The 19,375-nt window shown below is 41.4% G+C and overlaps 3 protein-coding genes and 1 non-coding gene across 4 annotated transcripts; 2 read left to right on the top strand and 2 right to left on the bottom strand.

Annotated features, from left to right (window-relative positions):
- Positions 1 to 211: 211 nt before the first annotated feature.
- Positions 212 to 365, bottom strand: LOC118454740 (U12 minor spliceosomal RNA). Its single transcript, XR_004843875.1, has one exon. It is a non-coding gene; the product is annotated as a U12 minor spliceosomal RNA (small nuclear RNA).
- Positions 366 to 686: 321 nt separating this feature from the next.
- poldip3 (polymerase (DNA-directed), delta interacting protein 3) lies at positions 687 to 9,336 on the top strand. Its single transcript, XM_006797932.3, has 10 exons — positions 687 to 906; positions 1,507 to 1,607; positions 1,710 to 2,137; positions 2,232 to 2,276; positions 2,382 to 2,459; positions 2,579 to 2,800; positions 4,599 to 4,676; positions 4,805 to 4,934; positions 7,052 to 7,118; positions 8,118 to 9,336. Exons 1-10 carry the CDS (start codon positions 839 to 841, stop codon positions 8,332 to 8,334), a joined length of 1,434 nt encoding a protein of 477 aa, XP_006797995.2. The 5' UTR covers positions 687 to 838; the 3' UTR covers positions 8,335 to 9,336.
- Positions 9,337 to 9,930: 594 nt separating this feature from the next.
- On the top strand, positions 9,931 to 12,219 carry rrp7a (ribosomal RNA processing 7 homolog A). Its single transcript, XM_006797931.2, has 7 exons — positions 9,931 to 10,040; positions 10,215 to 10,357; positions 10,469 to 10,594; positions 10,683 to 10,806; positions 11,508 to 11,605; positions 11,691 to 11,898; positions 11,992 to 12,219. Exons 1-7 carry the CDS (start codon positions 9,977 to 9,979, stop codon positions 12,075 to 12,077), a joined length of 849 nt encoding a protein of 282 aa, XP_006797994.2. The 5' UTR covers positions 9,931 to 9,976; the 3' UTR covers positions 12,078 to 12,219.
- Positions 12,220 to 14,031: 1,812 nt separating this feature from the next.
- Positions 14,032 to 17,408, bottom strand: LOC102795786 (zona pellucida sperm-binding protein 4-like). The gene is made up of 12 exons (XM_006797930.2): positions 17,163 to 17,408; positions 16,935 to 17,059; positions 16,624 to 16,744; positions 16,259 to 16,393; positions 15,596 to 15,768; positions 15,326 to 15,405; positions 15,124 to 15,257; positions 14,868 to 15,051; positions 14,646 to 14,790; positions 14,494 to 14,563; positions 14,283 to 14,417; positions 14,032 to 14,191 (listed from the first exon to the last, which is right to left on the bottom strand). Exons 1-12 carry the CDS (start codon positions 17,362 to 17,364, stop codon positions 14,040 to 14,042), a joined length of 1,656 nt encoding a protein of 551 aa, XP_006797993.2. The 5' UTR covers positions 17,365 to 17,408; the 3' UTR covers positions 14,032 to 14,039.
- Between the last annotated feature and the right edge of the window lie 1,967 nt (positions 17,409 to 19,375).

The following is a 19,375-nucleotide window of genomic DNA, read 5'->3' as shown; positions in this document are numbered from 1 at the left end:
ATACATGAAGTAAATATTTATGCGGCATAATTATTTGCTATATTTCGCAATATCGTTGTGTTCTTTTGCACTTTGGAACTTGGGGCATGCTCCTCCACGATGTAATTATCATACCTAACACTCCAACTGCAAGTATATTACCTTCGGTAACAGGCAGGTATGTATGTTAGTGGAGAATAGCAGCTTTTTATTTTGACAGCGTTTGGGACTCGGGGAAGGTCCTTGTCCCACGAGGCATCTCGCAAAGTAGGCGAGTCACCTCAGCAGGCAGACCTGTGCCCTTTCAAAAATTAATCTCGTTAATTGTACGAGGACACGGGCGTCACCCCGCGTCGTTATTTTCCTTACTCATCAGTTTAAGGCATGACTGAACTACGGTGGAGGACGGGCATAGACCACGTACACAGGCACTCTCTATTATGGTTTCAAATATAATTTCCTCCATTGCGTTTTTTTAGCTTCTGTCGAATTATCTTATTTCATTGAGTAAAGTAACGATCGATTAGCCAGATCTGACCCTTTTAATAGTTATATGCAATGTTTATGTCGTAAAATCGCTGCGCTATGTGACGCAAAGGATCATGGGTATGCAGGTATGCGCGCTATTCGTATTTCGTCAAGACTAATCGATCACAGATTTATTACGGTAGCAACACGGTCGTGTTTTAATTGTCTTTGTGTGTATTTTGAAGACGACAACGTTAGCTGTTTTGAATCTTCTATAAAATATCATAATTCTTCAAATAGCCATTTTGGATTTTGGCCCAAATCAGTTCCCGTAGTCATAGCCCCCAAGAAATCTCAGGCGCGCACGCGCTTTTGGAAAGTGTGTGAGAAAATGGCAGACGTCTCTCTGGATGAAGTTATACGACAGCGCCGTATTAACGTCAAGGCTGCAGCGAAAAGGTATTTTTGAGTGTTGGGAGACTGGTGCATGTGTGTTTATTAAGGATTTCGAAACTTGTAGTAACATTTCTAAGCGCATATCGAAAACTTGGTGCTGCTTGTAGCTACTCGACAGTCGTAAGCTAACGTTAGCATGTTACAGCTAGCAGCGATTACGGGCTGAACGCTAGTCTAATAGTGGCTTCCACAAACTGTAGGCCTTCACATTGGAAGCCATTCATATTGAAGACAAAGAAAACGCAGTTTAATCTCGGAACCTCTCTCCGCTTAACCAAACATATTTCTTTGTTTAAGTCTTTAAATTGCTCGTCTCTTTCAGCATTTTGTTTGTAGCTTCACTCGTCAGGCTTGGCTAACTAGCACGCTAGTGTTTTTGTTGGCAACAAATCGTTGTTTTGTCCTCACTTATTGAACAAATGTGGTAGCTGGAATGGGTAAAATTTTCCACAATTTTCAATAATCCATAAGTTTCCATAATCATCTGAGAAAAAATCCTATTCAATGTGTTTCTAGAAGTGATTGTAACGTGGAAGGTATCTCTTAGTCCTAATGCATGTTGTTGTGTTGTTGTTGAACCTAATGAAACCTTGTTTTTCTCAGGCCAGCGTTTGGACGAGGTTCAGGAGGAGATGGGAAAAGTTTTGATGCCAGACAGAAGATTGGAGTTAATGATGTGAGACAGAGGCTTGGAGGAGGCACAGGTAATGTCCAGCAAGCACTAAAGTCCAGCAGATCAGTGGGTGTAAATGTTACTTTGTAATGAGCAAAGTCATTGTCTTAAAACTCTCAATTTCTCCCCTTAGGTTTTCAAGTAAAAGATGCCAGAGAGAAGCTGGGGCAGAAAGATGCTCGTTTCAAAATCCGTGGCAGGGGAGGAGCAGGAGTGGTGCAAGATGCACGTCAGATGATCAACTCACGCAAGCAGGGACAGAGTCAGTTCACCATCTCTGCACCGACCACACTAAAGACAGCAGTAACGCAACATTTACAGAGCCAGACACTTGTGCCGCAGATACAGATACACACCAACAACAATCTTGCTGGTGTGAATACAAGGCAGTTTGGTTCTAATGCACAAGGACCGAGTCCGAAGGCCAGTGCAGTGCCACAGCTGAGCAATAATGCAAGAATGATGGATGCTCGTGATAGGCTGAGCCTCAAGAGGAGCATTGGAGGGACACAGACACAAGCAGCAGTTGCACCACCTTTAAAGATAACTAAGACCATCCAGGTGAGAATAAATAAATCAGGCTTGCCCATATATATGCTTGTAGAAATATAGAGTCAGAACTTCCTTAAGTAATGTATTATGTTTCTTTTTCCAGCAACGTCCAGTAGGGATGTTAGGAGGAATACGTGCCGCTACACAGGTAGATTAGTTTCTCTTGACATATTTAAATGTAACAGGATATTTATGAGCCCATTTCTAAAGGTTTAAGATATCATACTAAAATGATTACTTTGTTTTTCTACAGCCTACTCTAAATGAGCATGATGACGCCCCAAATAAACAGTTAAAGATCACAACTGCAAACAATTTGTTACAATCTCGGGTAAGATGTTTTTCTGTGACAAGGCTACACGTGGCCTTTATACAGAAACTCCAGCGTGTCTGCTGTGCGTACCTATATGACCTAGATTGTTATCTTTCTTGTCTCTTTTTTTCACACAGCCTGGTACAGCAGGTTCAGCTTTCTCCATGTCAGCCCCGATCACCAAGGTGGTTAAGAATGATGCTTACACAGCCCCACGGCCCGCTGTTCCTGTGGCTTCTACTCGGCCCACTACCAGCCTGGCTGCCACTCGGTCTTCAGCTGCAGCCTTACAGCCAGTCTCTAGGACTCTTCAGCAAAGCACAGCAGAAACCAGTGCAACAGCTCCTACTCCTCCTCAGGTAAATCCTGTCATTTTTATCTGCAGCTCAGTGTGTGTTCTTTCAAATTGCGCTCATATAACTTGTGTTATTATGGTTTTTATTATTATAATTTGTCTTTTGGCTTGATGCAGCAAGTCAGACGAGTTTCTAACATAGCAACTGCATCATGCCCCAGACAAAGGAAAATAATTGATTTCCTTTAATTGCTTTATATATAGCTGGGACATGTGACATATAGCATTGTCACAACACTAGAATTTGAAACTCGATACTGATACCTCCCATTTTCAATACAACATCAAATATTTTGGCCATTTGCCCATTGTGCTACAACAGCAGTCCTGGCAATAAGGTCATCTTGTTGCAAAGTTAACGTCTTAACAGCCGGCTCACAGCTCTGCTCTTCAGGCCCGTCTGATTCTGCTGCTCTGAATTTTACTCTTTATTTGCTCAGATTAGTTCTCCACACTCTGGACTGACAGCAAATTCGGAAATGGGAGCTTTCCTGATCTCTGAACTTCCTCTTGAAGTGTTATTCAGTGTTAACTACTTCAGCTGTTAGTGAAGGGAGTAGCTGTGTGTCTGTCTGCACCTGTGCTGTGGGACGTTGTGTGTCAGCTGGAGGAGGCCAAAACGACACTGTTGTATCAACACTGCTGCAAATCTTAATTTGATATTTCTAATATCGATTAATACCCAAGTATTGATTTTTATTTGACAATATTAAAAATAACTAGCGTAATTTTAAGATAAAAATTTAAAATCTTAAAGATAACAAATAACTAATGTTGTAACAAAAATGTAGTGGAATATAGACTATGGCCACTTTTAGAAACACTTCTGCATCCTGCAGAAATTTTGCCGACAGTCAAAGGCAACAGCTGTTGTCAGTCTGCAGCTACATTTTTGCCAGCAGCCTGTCTTCATACAGACCCTTCATTTTTTACTTGCTCTTAATTCAGTAAACAGCTGTCACTTTGTAAAACATCGTGGAGGTAAATCTTTTCTGTTTGTTTCATGCTCAAACTTAAACCACCGTTTAATATGTTTAAATGACTTTGATTGGCTTTTAACTGTTATGCTTTTGATTGCAACTGCAGTAACAAACATACTTGTTAACTTTGGATAAATGCTGTCTGGAGCCTGTATTACTCTGTTGCGGACACAGGGTGTAGTTGGTGCACTGTAATATCAGTGGATGAGTCTAAGTGATCAAAAAAAAAAACAGGCAGGCTCACAGATGTCTGTGCACTCGCTGTCTGATGATGAAATCTTGTCAACCTGCAGACGTGGAAAGGATAAAATCCGCTTGAGCCCAGTGTTTGCTATAGAGGACAGGCTGCAGCTCCACCCTGTAATAAATCATCTCACTGCTTTTGCAGTGGTAACCGGTTTGTTTTTGTTGCCCACATGTTCCTTCATACGTATTACAATTTGCACACATCAGTTTTTAGTTGCAGTTGCAAATGAAACGCTCAAAATGTCTCAGCCTTCATGCCATCCTTGGCTTTTTTGCCATCCATGCCACACCACAATGAACTCTTCTTGCTTCAGTAGATTTGCACATTTAAAGGGAAACGTGTAACATGCAAAAGGCTAACGAGTGAAAATACTGAATGTAAGATGAAAAAAAAGGAAAAAAAAACTTTTTCTTTGGTTGTTTTTGTTTTTTTAAACCTGGCTGCAGACTCTTTATCAAATAGACCCCTGCAGTGATTCTGTTACATGTATTAGTTCGATTGATATTTAATGTGTTTACACAAGTCATTGCGATTACATTTACTTGACTGTTTGGTTTTGTCATTTTTCATTTTAGCCTGCTTTTAGCCCTTTGGAGGGGACAAAAATAACAGTGAACAACCTGCATCCCCGAGTCACTGAGGAGGACATAGTGGTGAGGAAATTGCTCTGTTTGCCTTCAACCTTTTCTTGTTTGAGATTAAAATGATGTGCAGAGTGCTGTGAGTACCGTGATGAGTCATTCAGTGTGTATTTGTAATGCCTGTCAATTTTTGTCCACAGGAACTGTTCTGTGTGTGTGGTGCCTTGAAGCGAGCACGGCTGGTGAAGGTGGGCGTAGCTGAAGTGGTGTTTGTCCGTAAAGAGGACGCCGTGAGCGCATACAGGAAGTACAACAATCGCTGCTTGGACGGTGAGTGCCAAGAGCAAGGACGCACACATGAAAGTCTTCTGTTTAACATGCAGTTTAATGGCTGCTGTAGCAGCAAGATGTTTTGCGAGCATGTTATACATTATACATATATATAGTGGTGTGAAAATGTGTTAGACTCCTTTTTGATTTCTTAATATTTTGCACATATGTGACACAAATGTTTCAGAGCATCAATTAAATTTTAAGATTAAACAAGGATAACAAAGTGCAATTTTATGCAACTATTATTGCCTTTATTTAGAGGAAAAGGCTACCTAATCCTATCTGCCCTTGTGAAAAAGTAATTATCTCTGTTGTTAAATCAAGAATTAAATGTGATTAACCACATTTTTGGAAAGATGAGTTCAATTTCACTATAAAAACCCAGACCGGAATACTGCCAGATCTGGTGGATCAATAAATCGCTTAACTTGAGCCTGTCTGGCTAAAAGATCTCAAAAAACATATCATGCCACGATCTGAAGAAACAGCTGAGAAACAAAGTCATCTGTCAGTCTGGAGACTGTTCCAAAGCCATTTCTAAGACTTTGGGTCTCCAGTGAGAGCTATTATCCACAAATGGAGAAAACTTGGTGAACCTTCCCAGGACTGGCCAGCCTACCAAAATACTCCCAAGAGTGCATCATTGGCCCATCCAGGAGGTCACAAAATAAACCATCTAAAGAACTGCGGGCCTGTTCTAATGTTTGAGTCGAAGGTTTACTCTTTAGCACCTGATGGCTCCTTTTTGCTTCTCATCCATAAACTTTCTCCATACTCTTTCACATGATTCTGGCATAGGTGGTTGAAGAGGTTTGCCGTGTTTGAGTGTGAGGTGGAGACCAGTTTCCTGCATAATTTGCATAGTACAGTTTTCTGGTTTGTGTCAGACTTAATAGACATAACGAAACCATGTCCATGGTACAGAGGTACAGAGGTAGCCCCTCGTTTAGAAATAAGGACCTCGATTTGTTTTGATTAGTCTTTCTGTTTGGATCTACCTGGTTCTGCCTCATCTTCACTGGCCGTGCTGGTATTCTCTGTGCCTGCATCCACGTGGTGACTGTAAGCGCCATTTATAGTTACTACATGTTTTTGAGGTCATTTGTTTGATGCATATTCTGAGAATAATGTATTTCGCCGTCATCTCAGTTTATTTAGAAGGCAAAACCTCAACAGGATCTTCAGCTTTATTGTGAAAGGTTTATGTGGAAAATAAACAAGCCGACGGCGAAGCCACACGTTGGGTTTACCGTCGTTGTTGCTAACGACAACGCATAAAAACACAAAAATCCGTCTGTAGTGTGGTTATTTTAAATATAGGAGAAAGAGAGAACTTTAAAATGAATTTAGCCACTACAGTGACCATGAAAACACTGAAAAAATATTGCAGTAAACAGTTTATTTTGTGACACCAAGAAACAAATGATAGCGTAAAATGAAACGTTAGACATTTTCATATAGTCATCCGATATATATTGTTATATCGAACAGCACTAGGTGTTAGTGTGATGGTCTGGGGCTGCTTTGGGACCAGGATGATTTCTCGTAATTGATGGAGCCATGTCCACGTCTGAATGGCTCAAAGAAAAAAATATTTAAGGTTTAGGAATGGCCTAAACCAAAGTCTGGACTCAAGTCAGATTGAGATGCTTTTCCATGACCTTAAACAGACAGTTGAAGCCGGTAAACATACCAGTGTGGCTGAATGAAAAGAATTCGAAGAAGAGTGAGCCAAACTTCCTTCACAGTGATGTAATAGACTCATTGCCAGTTATTCCAAATGCTTGATTGTAGTTCTTAATGCCAAGAGTGGCACAACCTGTTATTAGGTTTACAGGGCAATAACATTTTTATACCAGGCCCCTTGGGATTGGGTAGCTTCTATGTTAGTAAATATAATCCTTATTTGAGAACTGCATTTTGTATTTACTCAGGTTTTCTTTGTGTGATATTAAAATTTGTTTGATCTGAAACATTCAAGTGTGGCAAACATGCAAAAACCTAAGATATCAGGAAAGGAGCAAATAGTTTTTCACAGCTCTGTATGTGGTCAGGATCGTTGTGATTGGTTCATTTGTGTCATCTGTTCTTTTCCTTTTCTTGTCCACCCCCAGGCCAACCCATGAAGTGTAACCTTCATATTCAGGGAAATGTCATCACTTCTGATCAACCCATTCTATTGTGAGTGAGCCCTCGAGGCTTCTTTAGTTAATTTCAAATGAATCTGTACTCAATTGTGTTTGCATACTGTGTGAGACCAGGGTTGGCTCAGACAGAGAACTTGGAGACAGTATGTATAAGCGGTCCGTGAAAAGGCAGTGAGTCACTGTATCCTTGTTATATGTGACCTTTTGTATAGACAAGGTATGTAGTGTGTTGGGTAAGTGAAAATCCAAATAACAGAACTGGTTAAAATGCATTACAGTGCTGATAAGCTTCCTTCTTCCCTTCACAGACTTCCTCTGTATAGGAAGAATCCTAATTTAAAGAAATCATTGTTTTGCATATTTTCATTGTGCCATAATCTGGCTTTTATCTACATAGTAAAACCTATTAGCCATCCATTCACTGCATTCCTAAAGTAAAAAGTATTTTATTGTGATCCTCTGTACAGCCTCTCACTTTATTTGCTGTCTAAAGTGAGCGACTCTGACTCCCGTCCCCCTTAAGGAAACTTTCTTCTGATTGGCTGCCCATCATTAACAGAAGGGGCTTTTGTGCTCACAGCCAGAGCTGTGAGACTTAAATGACCGTGTTGTCCTCTTATCCCCTTTCACTGACTTCACACAGATCCAGGAATAGAAAGAATAGTCTGGAAACAAACATTTAAAACAGACTTTTAGCTTTGGTGACCTTAGTGGGCATATTTAATATGAACTGAGACAAACTGTATATAAGGGAAAGCACCATGAGTCCATTTTGAGGTGGTTAGTAGCATTATTACATTGCTTTTGAAAAACAAGGTATTTGTATTTAAAGAAATTGATGTTATCAAGTTTAACTTCACACTGAAACGTAAATACCAGGTGCTGTTGCTGTGTTCTCCACTAGAGGTCAGGCATGTAACCCTTTGGCCTAACAGCTGTCTCTTTAACTGAACTCAGTGGGAGGGACCCCTCTGTGTTGTTTGAACCATTAAAGGACTTAAAAAATAGTAACAACTGTTTGACTTGCCCACAGGCGACTCAGCGATACTCCGGGTACAGGCAGCAGCACAAAGAAAGAAGGTCTGCCCCCCTCCTTATCACGGCCCGCCGGTCAGCGTTCCTCCTCTCAGCCCACTCCAGAGGTGGACCCCCAGACCATCCTCAAAGCTCTCTTCAAGTCCACTACACAGTCGACCTCCACCACTGAGCCTCCCAGCTCACAGGCCACTGCCTTTCGCATCAAGATATAGCCCATGTCTAAAGTGAAAACTGTCTGTTCATGTTAGTGCATTCTCAGTGTTCTCGTTTCAAACTGTGGTGTTCACATTGACAGCAGCCAGCACACATTCTCATGAAACTAATTTTTACACATTTGATATACATGATATACATTTGATCTCCTGTGAACGTGAAATTCATCATTCATGCATCCTTGTTTGGGTTTTATCAAAAGTCACCTGTTGGTTTTGGAAACGGAGCGAGGGGAAGTTTCATATGATCTTTTAATCCGATGTAGAGGTGGAGGAGGGGTAGTACCAAATTTAATTGCAATGGGTGTTTGGGGTTGTTTTTTTTTGTATATTAAGTGACAGTTTGTTTTAGTTTAATATATATCCCATCATCCCATCATTGCCACTTGCCTCAAACTTCCAAAAGAGGAGGAGTTAAAAAAAACAAACCCAGCCCAAACCCTTTGACTAATTGAGGACTGTGTGGTAGTGCTATTCTTGAGAGTTATGTAATATTTAAGGCTGAATATTCATGCAGGTGTGTTCATTTATCGTATCTGTGCTTCCCTTTGGGTTTAATGAGTGTGTATAATGCATTGGGAGGAAAAAATATATACAGACAAAACAAAAAACCAAACCTCTGTCATGTCTGTTTTATTAGGAAGGACTGTTTGGTTAAAATGTGGGAAGATGATTTAAATTGAGCCCAAAGTGATGCCAAAATAACTGAAAATACCTGCAAATCGGGGACTGCAACTACATAATACCATAATAACTTCAGTAAGCTAGCTCTCAAATGGACATGTCAGTTTATTTAGTTTTAACATTCTTGTGGCATCCAGACTCGTATGCTCTGACTGGTTTTTGCTTGATGGTCAACATGTTTAATTCTTTCTATTATTACTCTTGATTTGTGTTGAAAGACTGTAATTTACGTTCTACTGCATTCTTGGTATGTAATGCAAGACGAGACAAAGTGGTAGGATGTGTCTGAAATGTCACCATTAAATATTTAGCTTTGTAGATGATGTCTGAGACTCTTTGCTTTATATATCATGATCTCTGTTGATGTATGTGTCTGTGCTGTTAGGCTAAACACAGTTCTGGACTTGTGAATGATTTACAAGTCTGGTGCTGAACCTTTAGCCGTCTTTGTTTCAGTTTTACTTTACTTCATAAATACACATCTACAAGTAAAACCAACAACCAAAATATTAAAAAGGAGAGATTCACTCCAGTTGTTGAAATTGGTTTGAGGGAAGCAAAACCATGGAGGCTTGTTTCTTTAATCATTAAGTCAAGCTCAAATTTTCAACATACCAACTCAAACTTCTGAGAAAATAACTTAATTAGTTATTTTGTTGAAATTTTGATGTAAAAATTCAGCTTCCATTTAAAAAACATCTAAATTTAAAACCCCGGAACAGGCTGGTGAAAAGTTATATGACAACATAAACGATAAATGATCCTCAGAGCATTTAGCCTCAAGGTCGAGGCTAAATTTGACCATTAAATTAATTTTTTAAGGTATCTGTAATACAAACTAAAAACTAAATGTTTGGGTTTAAAGCAAACACCGAACCTGCTTAGCAGAAAATCTGGGGAGGGGAACGGTACCAAACGGGAATTCAGTTGTACTTCCGGCGTGAAAGGTCACATCAAAATGGCGCCGTCCAAGAAGAAACACGCCAAGAATCAGGCTTCTGTTATTCCTGGAGGATTTACGGGTATTTCTGATTATTACGCCGTTTTTCTGTACCGCTTTGTCCTCGTAGACAAATGTTTGTGTTACGTAACCCGGCTGGTGTGTGTATGAGTGTGTGCTGATCTGTCGACAGAGCTGTAGTCGCTGGGTGATAGCAGACGCTGATGTGTTGTTTTTTCCCCGTCTCTCCTCGCAGTGTTGTCCTTACAGTTCAGCTCCGACAGCGCCGCCAGCCACTCGCTGTACGTGAAGGAGCACAGGGTACGAGCGGAGAGGAGTTCCCACAGACCGCTGGACCGGACTTTATTCGTGCTAAACATCCCTCCGTACTGCTCAGAGGTAGCGCGCCTGCCTGGCTGCTCTGTGTGGTTTGTTTGTTTGTCCTTCATGTAAACAGTAACCACTGCACACTGCCTTTCCTCTCACTGTTTGTGTATGTGTGTGTTACAGGATGTTGTCAAAGATTTATTCTCGCAGTTTGGCAGCGTTCAGTCAGTGGAGCTGAGAGACCACCCGGGGTCCTCCCAGGAGGCTGGACCCAAACTGTCCAAGTTATTCAAACCAGCTGAAAAACAGGTTGACCTGTGTTCCTGCGCAGTTTCTCGTTTGTTTATGTATGTTTTGTAGATTTCAGTTTCATGTTATGTGTCTCTGTCTGTTTCAGGGCTTCAAAGTTGGCTATGTTGTATTTCAAAACTCCTCCAGTTTACCAGCAGTTAAATCACACCCACATGATGTGCCTTTGGTGGTCTGCACAGAGCAGCGCCCAGTCAAAACAGGACTGCAGAGTAAGTAGGCTGTTGCTAAAGTGACACAGTTTAATGTATGAGGCTTAAATAAAACCAAACGAGACATAAAACCACCCCAAACACAGTGGATGGCTACAGAGAAATGCAAAATATAACCAAAGAAGCAAAAGTATCTGCAAAAGATGTGTTCAAAAGTGTCATAAAATACGCAGAGATTTAGCTACATGATGCAAAAACTTAATTAGCATAAATATACTGATAAATGCAACATTGAAAATGTACTTTACATGAGTCATTTGTATATTATAACATGTGTATGACCAGGTATGTGCTGAGGGGTAGGATGTGGAATTGGGCAGAAGGATTTACAGCTTTTGGGAATAAGATGTGTTTTAGTGTGTGTGTGTGTGTGTGTGTGTGTGTGTGTGTGTGTGTGTGTACTTCTAAAGAGCATGTCTGGTGAAGGATCTTGAAAGGATGTTGTCCAGGGTGTGTAAAGACAGAGAGTCACTAATAATAAAATGTGACACAAATGACCAAAAATAAGTGTGAATAAGCGTATGAGTGAAAAATCTGTTATAAAGACACCAAAAGTCAAGCTTAACGTAAATACACTGGCTACAAATTGATGCCAAATGGGACATAAAGTGACCTAAAAATGAGAAGAAATGATGCAGAACATCTGGAATCATCTAACAAATGAGGTGTATGACACGTGTGTTGTATTTTCTTTCTGGCAGAGTGGATCCAGCAGTACACAGACTCCTTTATCCAACCGGAGCAGCTGCAACAAAAAGTCGACTCTTTCATGGAAGAGTATGATAAGCGTAAAGAAGAGGTGAGAACTCTGTTGCTGATCCTTCAGCACCGCTGACACGTCCGCTCCGCGTGGCTTCAACGTGGGTTTAATGTTTTGTCCACAGGAAGCGGAGCGGCAGAAGAAGGAGGCCGAGGAGGAGCAAGAGGATGAAGAGGGCTGGGTGAAAGTCACGAGAGGGCACAAGGGTGCCAAGGCGCGTCCTCACAGCGAAGCAGCCAATCAGAGGACTCTACAGAGGGAGATAACGAAGAAGAAGAGGAAGGAGCTCTTGAACTTCTACACCTGGCAGCACAGAAACACGCAGAAAGAACGTAAGTCTCTGATATGTTAATGACATTGTTTACATTTGAGGTTGTGAAAGCATTTTAATTAAATAAGTTTCCTTTTCTTTCTTTCTTTTCCAGATATCGCTGAACTAAGGAAAAAGTTTGAGGAGGATAAACAGAGAATAGCTCTGCTGAGGGCACAGAGGAAGTTCAGACCTTACTGAGTCAGCTGCCCGTTTTTTCTTCTCTCATTTCACTGCTTTTGTGTATTTCAGTTGCATTATAAAGGTTTTATGTTAATAAACTGCTATTCTGACTTAATTTTACGATGATTAAATTTCTCGCTCCTCACATTAATGATAGTAAATCTACTGAAGCACAGTAAAGCTACAACATGAAGTACTGAAATTTTATAAAATGGCAGTTTAAGACTAATCTCTTTTGCCTGAATTTGCAATTTTATGATTTCTGTTCAAATATTTTTATTGTGAAACACAAGTAGACAATTTTATGATTTCATTATCAAATTATCAGAGCAGGCTCCAGGCCAGCAACTTTCTGTGATGACATCATCAGTTGATCTTGGTGTATTTCTGCGTGTATATGTAAGTTGGCATGCGGCAGTATAGTGGTGTTTCAACCAGATGCCAACGATTTCCTACTTGTGTGTCGTGTGCATAATGTAACATGACCACAGTGTACCCATCTTCAGCCAAATGTCACAGAGCTCATCTCAACATCTTAACAGATCTCAATCCTATTGAGTAACTTTGAGTTGTGCATGAAACAAGAGATCTGCATTGTGGTCGAACATGTCAGCATAGATCAGAATGTCTGAAGCACAGTCATGTCATGCCTTATTTCTTGATATTTTTCAAGAAAAATGGGTTCCATCCATCCATCTTCATCCGCTTTATCCGAGGCCGGGTCGCAGGGGCAGCAGCCTAAGCAAAGAGGCCCAGACCTCCCTCTCCCCAGCCACCTCCTCCAGCTTATCCGGGGGAACACCAAGGCGTTCCCAGGCCAGCCGAGAGATAATCTCTCCAGCATGTCCTGGATCTGCCCCGGGGCCTCCTCCCGGTGGAACATGCCCGGAACACCTCACCCAGGAGGCGCCCAGGGGGCATCCTTGTCAGATGCCCGAACCACCTCAGCTTGCTCCTTTCGATGTGGAGCAGCAGCGGCTCTACTCTGAGCCCCTCCCGGATGGCCGAGCTCCTCACCCTATCTCTAAGGGAGAGGCCAGCCACCCTTCGGAGGAAGCTCATTTCCGCCGCTTGTATCCACGATCTTGTTCTTTCGGTCACTACCCACAGCTCGTGGCCATAGGTGAGGGTAGGGACGTAGATCGACCGGTAAATTGAGAGCTTCGCTTTTACACTCAGCTCCCTCTTCACCACGACGGACCGGTGCAGTGTCTGCATTACTGCAGCTGCAGCCCCAATCAGTCTGTCGATCTCCGGCTCCCTTCTCCCATCATTCGCGAACAAGACCCCGAGATACTTGAACTCCTCCACTCGGGGCAGGAACTCATCCCCGACCCGGAGTGGGCACTCCACCCTTTTCCGGCTGAGAAAAGAAAAATGGGTTCAGTAATTTATTGAAGTGCAAACAAATACAGTACATGAGGCAATAACAGAGTTTGTTCACTTCTAACAAGCTTAAATCAATATTTGGTGCGACTACCTTTATTCTCCAACACACTCAGAGCTCTCGGGCAGCTTTCTTGTTCATTTTTTAAGTAGACTTCAGAAATAGTTCTCCAGACTTCTTGAAGGACATTCAAAGCTCTTCGTTGGAAGTTTGCTGCCTTTATTTCTGTTCTCTATCAGGAGGATCCCACACTGCTTTAATAATGCTGAGGCTCAGGCTCTGGGGAGGCCGATCCACAGCTGGTGGTTTCACTGTGTGTTTTTCTATCCAGCTACGCTTTTACGGCATTGGCAGTGTGTTTGGGCTCATTGTCATGCTGTTGTTAATTAGTTGGTTTCACAAGGAATTGCATTGTGGATCAAAATGTGATGGCCTCACACCATGACAAAGCCTGCACTGTGTTTTACAGATGGCTATAGACACTTGCATCCCATCAGTTACTGTTACTGATTTCCAGTCCAGTTTTTCTGCCATTTGGCTCTCAGCCTTAGCTCAAAAAACCAAAACAAATGCACATATGGACAAATTGACATTTATTGAGATGCTTCACTGCCATCTTGTTCGTCGCGTGCTCGTTGCATTCCTCTGTTCTGACACCTCCTGATGCTTGAACACACAATGAACAGCAGGACCACAAGAAGGCCAGTACCAACACCAGACAGGATATATACGATCACCTGAAACACTAAGGAAGAGAGGGGGTGAGATTCTATTTAAAGAGTGTCATTCATACTCTTTCATGTAATGATTCTAGTTTGGTGCTTTGCTGGATTTACTTTTTCCCCGTTTCATGCAGGGGTCTTTCTCGGCTTCAGTGTTATTCTGGACCAGCTGCAGTGGCCCTAAAGAGACCAGTTGAAGCTGGTGGGGTTGAGATGCGGCCTCTCTTCTCGGTCTCTCCCCCTCAGATGCTTGTGGGAGGACACAGGACAGATTTTTTAAAAAGTTCCAAAAATAAACACATTAAGTGTAGTGTGGTATACTCACAAATGAAGGTACAACGCTGCGCACAGTCAACGTCATTCGTGCAGATTTCCACCCAACAATAGAAGTACATCTGAGCGAGAGAAAACGCATAGCCAGGTCTGTGGGAAAAAACAAAACACTGCGTTGCTGAAATATAATCTGATGAAACGTACTTCCTCTGGACTTGGATGGCCTGTGCTGGGGTCCAAGAAGGCAAAGGTCTTGACATCAAACCTCCTGACTTGTGAGTGAGATGTGGTCTTCCCCTGTTTGTCCACGGGGACAGAGCTTCTCATATTATCCTGAGGATTTGGACATCTGTACAAAAGGGACAAAACTGTGCTGTTATATTTTTATATGTTTTTTTTATTGAGGGGTGGGGGTTAATAACGTACCCATCATAGAGAAGTGTCCACACAGAGTGTCTTGACCCAGGATAAGCAAAGCAGTCTCGCACTCGCAGGGAAAGTGTGGGATCTGGAGATGGCTGCACGATGGAAATCTCCACATTCACAGCTTCACGAAGGGGCAAAGTCAGTGGAAGCTGTTCCTCGGGAATAAAGGATGTAAAGGATGCATCTGCAGCAACAAACATATACACATCACCAGCTGTGATTTGCATACAAATGCTTTTTCATTCCATTTTAGTACCTGTGGCTATTCTCATTTGCACTCCGATGGACCCCAGTGCAATGACAGGTGGTGGATTAGTCACCGCATACAAAGACCGCAGTTCTGCTGCACGCTTCAGATCAGAGGAGTCGTATTCACACTGGACCTGAAGACTAAAAACCCCAAAACATTCATCACCACCAGTACTGTCTTCTAGAAGAAGATGTATCTATTTCCATACCTAAATTGAGAATTTTTCCCATCATTTCCTGTATGTAGCTCCACCACTTCCACCTCATAGATCACCACATCTCCATTTGCCTAAAAGCCGGAGAGATTTAAAAAAAAAAAAAAAAAAAAAGGTTTAAGAAAAGAAGATGATGTGAAAATTCATGGTGGACCACAGAAACATCTAAATGAAAGCTTGTGCTCAATGCTGTGACTGGCTTTGTGTAACTGTGCAAAAATATTAGGATGATACCCCAATCTAAATATTAGATATAATATTTACCTTCCTCTTTGCACCGCAGTCTGAGACTCCTATCTTGAAGACAGCAGTATCTGGGGTTGTGACAACAGGGTGACAGTGCGGCTGATCCTTTACAATGAGGCTGCTGGGCTCAATGGGCGTGTGTGCATCTGCAGCGTTTACTGAGAACACAAAGTGTCCGTCCAGAGAGCAGGCTGGATGGAGTCACAAACAGGATAATGTTGCATAGTTGTTGTTTTTTTTTTGAGTAAAACACAAATTAAAAAACCCAAAAACAAAACCCAGTTTTGTCCTCATCGCTGCATAATTGTCTTTATAACTATATAATGTTGAATACTATATTAGCATGTATTGAAAGCTCTGCTGCTAACTATAGATGTAATTTTACTGCTCATCAGTGCCAAACATTATTGGTACTGCTTGGTACCTGGTACTCTGTAGTACCAAACATATTTACGGTGGTAACAAGACTGCATTTTGTTATGAAGGCCACGCATATACTGGCAGGAGGTCTCTCCACAGTCAAAATACATAAACCTCTGATTAATTTGAGATTTTTGGTATCCATTTCTGATTTCCCTTAAGCCCCCCCCCCCCACATGACTGGTTATTAAGGGGTTAAGAGTCCTAGAAGCAGCCCAGCTTGTTTAGAGGAAAGGTTGGAGGGGAAAATACAAATCTTACCATTGAGTGTGTAGTAGCAGGCTGAATCACGAGCATCATAGCAGCAGCCCAGTTTGTAGCAGACATCACTGGAAACCCTTTGGTGGCCACAGTCCACTCGAAGAGCTCTTTCAATGTCACAGTTTCCAGGGAATGCTGGAGAAGAGTTCTGTTTTTAAATGTCTTAGATCGTCACTCTGAACTGTGCAGACTCCTACCCAGTATTGGTAATTACAAGAACAACAAGACAACACTCTAAACTTGGCTCCAGGGGGAAATTGTGCCAGGGTGACTTTTGACTGACGAAAAGGGAGAGCTGATTTTAGGTATACAGGACACAACTGGGTCAGTGAGTTTGTCAAGCTCAATCGGCTGTCTCCACTCACGTGTTGGGCGAGGCTGGGTCCTCTCACTTCTTGTCTTTATCAGGGGACAGCTGATATTGACCCTGATCCATCGATCCTCTCCTGCCAGCTGGACCTGCAGCGGGATGACGGCTTTGCTGCCCTGAGGATGAAAGGTTATTGCAGCGTGGCTGTCAAGAAGTGACATACATGCAGATTGAAAACTCATTTTTACCTCCATTGGTTTCAATCATTAAAACTTAATAGTAAATATACTATAATTGCATTATTTTTGGCCCTACTTGGTAATCCCATACATTTCCTTCATGTAAACTCTGCAGCAGGATTCACACCTCAACATGGACAAAGCAGCTGTCATATCTGCTGAAAAACGAGAGGCTCTGGTTCTTCACTTTAGCCACTTGCACTCCACAGGTCTTCTCATACTGAGGCACTGGGACTGTGGCCCCTGTCATGTCTAAGGAAACAAAGCACACACATGGTCTGAGTTCAATGCAAAAGATGAGGGTCAACTAAATGAACCAAGCATCTTCCTCACATCCCGCTGCCCTATACCTCACCTCTGGCGTACACATTGTTTTTCACTAGAGGACCAAACACAGCTCTGATGCCTCGGACAGAGCAGGTGACTCGCGGCATGGCGAGCTGTTTCCTCTGCTCGAGTGTTTTCTTCCTGTGATCGGGGGAAAGGCAGACGCAGCGCCGAGCCATGACGGTGAAAAGTAAAAGAGTCGCGCAAATCTTTATAGAACGATAATTCATCTCGCTATAGTTTGCAAACTTTGTCTTTTAACAGCAGAAACATCCAGCCCTATCTAAGGCGCTGGAGACGGTCACGTGACACCTGTTAATTAGTGTTAATTAATTTAAAGCTATGGTGTTCTTCGGGCTCGGGGACCAGTGCAGTGCAGAGTTAAAGGGTGTCGCAGACCTGCTCAGCGTCACCCGCCTGCGCGCACCGAGAGCTGCAGAAGCTGACGTGCACGCGGCCACAGAATAAAGCCGGTAATTAATAAAAAAGGTCAACGTTTAAATATTAAATATCACACTGAGCGCATGCACGGCCAACTCTATCCTAAGGGGGCCATTAAATGAAAGCATTGCATAACGCGCTGGCCTCACCCCCCTCTCGCTCTCCCCATGGCGAAGCTTGTACCCACCCCAGTTATTATATAAGCAGTCTTAAACCTTTACTCACTGCCATCAGAACACCCACTCATCCTGTCAGAATTGCAAGGAAATGCCCATTTTGTTGCTCTATTCCAGCTGTGTTTGCTTTGAAAACATTTTGCTTTGCAATAAATGACCTGATTTTCTGTGCAGGCTTAAATTAAGTTAGTTATCTTAATCCACACCAGCTGGATTCCAGCACAGTGCAGCTTTCAAGCTAATTTTAATTTAGCTAAACCTTAATTATCCCAAGTCAACATTCAAAGGCTACAGTATAGAAAGTGTAGTACATAAAATCAGGGAGAGATCTCGGCAGTTGCTATAATGATGTTGCCTGCATGGATATGGTTGTCGTTTTTTCTACTTCCCTTATTGTCAACAAGTTTATATACACCGGGAGAAACAGATATATAGCCAATACAAAAGGGGGCAAACAGAACAACAACAAAAGAGAAACTGGAAAATAATCGCTTACACTCTATGCATAGTTTTGTATAAATAACCAATTTTTTGTAAATTATTTTTTTAATAATTTGCAGGATAAATGCTGTAACTGTAACATTTACTATATCAAAGTAAAAATTTAAAATACCTGGTTAAAAAAACAGCACTTCTGATTGCTTTGCACTTCTACTTCCTATTTTGGATGGAAATGTAACAGAACATAAAAGCTTGAATTACTTACGCACATTTTGATGTTAAACTGCGTATTATTACAGAGGATTATGCCTTAAATAGCGGCAGTGCTTCATGTAGTAATATATCTATATGAGGGAGCAGGTCAGCTCACGAGTTTCTCCATCTGTGCTTTCCCTTGTATAATATCCCGGAAACAGCCATCATAATATGTAACTATATTATTAAAAATTATCAATAAAATGATGAACAGTTGGCTTGATTCACTTTTTTGTATATGTAACATTCAAACAATAGCTAATTATTAACTCTATAATATTATTCTATTTTATCTACAGAATTCCTACATTAAATTACACTAAAGTAAAAGGTGTGGAAAAATAGGTGAATTAAAAACTACACGTTAGCAAAAAAAACAAAACAAAAACCAAAGCACCCCCCTCCCCGATGAACTAGCAAAGAATTAGTAAATGATAACGGATAGGAACAACAACAAAAAACAAAACAACAAAACAAGACAAATAAAAAACAAGACAAACAAAAAAACCCAGTGGATTTTCAGAGATAAAACTAAACGGATACGAACAAATCCAGTCTGGAAATTAACTGAAACTAAGTAAGAAAAATAAAGAATTAAATAAATAAATAAAGGAATTTCTTAGTAAAGGAATTAATAAATAAAATAAAATAAGATAAAATATATTAAAACTTGACGGAAAAGACTGTGATAACTTGGAATCAAATTATTCATTTCATCGTCAAATTTATTTGATTATTTATAATTTACATTTTTAGAAAAAAATGTTACACTTATCCAAAACGGATGGGTGGCGGGGAAAATACGTTGGGAATAACAATCCAGCGTAAACACACTTTTATTCGGAAACCATTCTGAATATTTCTAACTTTTACTGGGATCGTGTGAGACACTTCTTCTGTTTGATCGTGTGGATATTGTTTACCGTCC

This window comes from Neolamprologus brichardi, chromosome 4 (assembly GCF_056152115.1).
Source record: "Neolamprologus brichardi isolate AB-2024 chromosome 4, ASM5615211v1, whole genome shotgun sequence".
Lineage (NCBI taxonomy): Eukaryota > Metazoa > Chordata > Actinopteri > Cichliformes > Cichlidae > Neolamprologus > Neolamprologus brichardi.
This window is presented reverse-complemented; position numbering and strand designations above follow the sequence as displayed.

Excerpts from the sequence above, each read along its gene's own strand:
- poldip3 (XM_006797932.3), top strand. The coding sequence starts at position 839 with ATGGCAGACGTCTCTCTGGATGAAGTTATACGACAGCGCCGTATTAAC. Across the intron at positions 907-1,506 it reads GTCAAGGCTGCAGCGAAAAG|GCCAGCGTTTGGACGAGGTT; the intron begins GTATTTTTGAGT and ends TGTTTTTCTCAG. Across the intron at positions 2,277-2,381 it reads GAATACGTGCCGCTACACAG|CCTACTCTAAATGAGCATGA; the intron begins GTAGATTAGTTT and ends GTTTTTCTACAG.
- LOC102795786 (XM_006797930.2), bottom strand. The coding sequence starts at position 17,364 with ATGAATTATCGTTCTATAAAGATTTGCGCGACTCTTTTACTTTTCACC. Across the intron at positions 14,564-14,645 it reads GCCATCCAAGTCCAGAGGAA|ATGTACTTCTATTGTTGGGT; the intron begins GTACGTTTCATC and ends TCTCTCGCTCAG. Across the intron at positions 14,418-14,493 it reads GCAGCGTTGTACCTTCATTT|CATCTGAGGGGGAGAGACCG; the intron begins GTGAGTATACCA and ends TCCTCCCACAAG.
- rrp7a (XM_006797931.2), top strand. The coding sequence starts at position 9,977 with ATGGCGCCGTCCAAGAAGAAACACGCCAAGAATCAGGCTTCTGTTATT. Across the intron at positions 10,595-10,682 it reads TCAAACCAGCTGAAAAACAG|GGCTTCAAAGTTGGCTATGT; the intron begins GTTGACCTGTGT and ends TGTCTGTTTCAG. Across the intron at positions 11,899-11,991 it reads CAGAAACACGCAGAAAGAAC|ATATCGCTGAACTAAGGAAA; the intron begins GTAAGTCTCTGA and ends TTTCTTTTCCAG.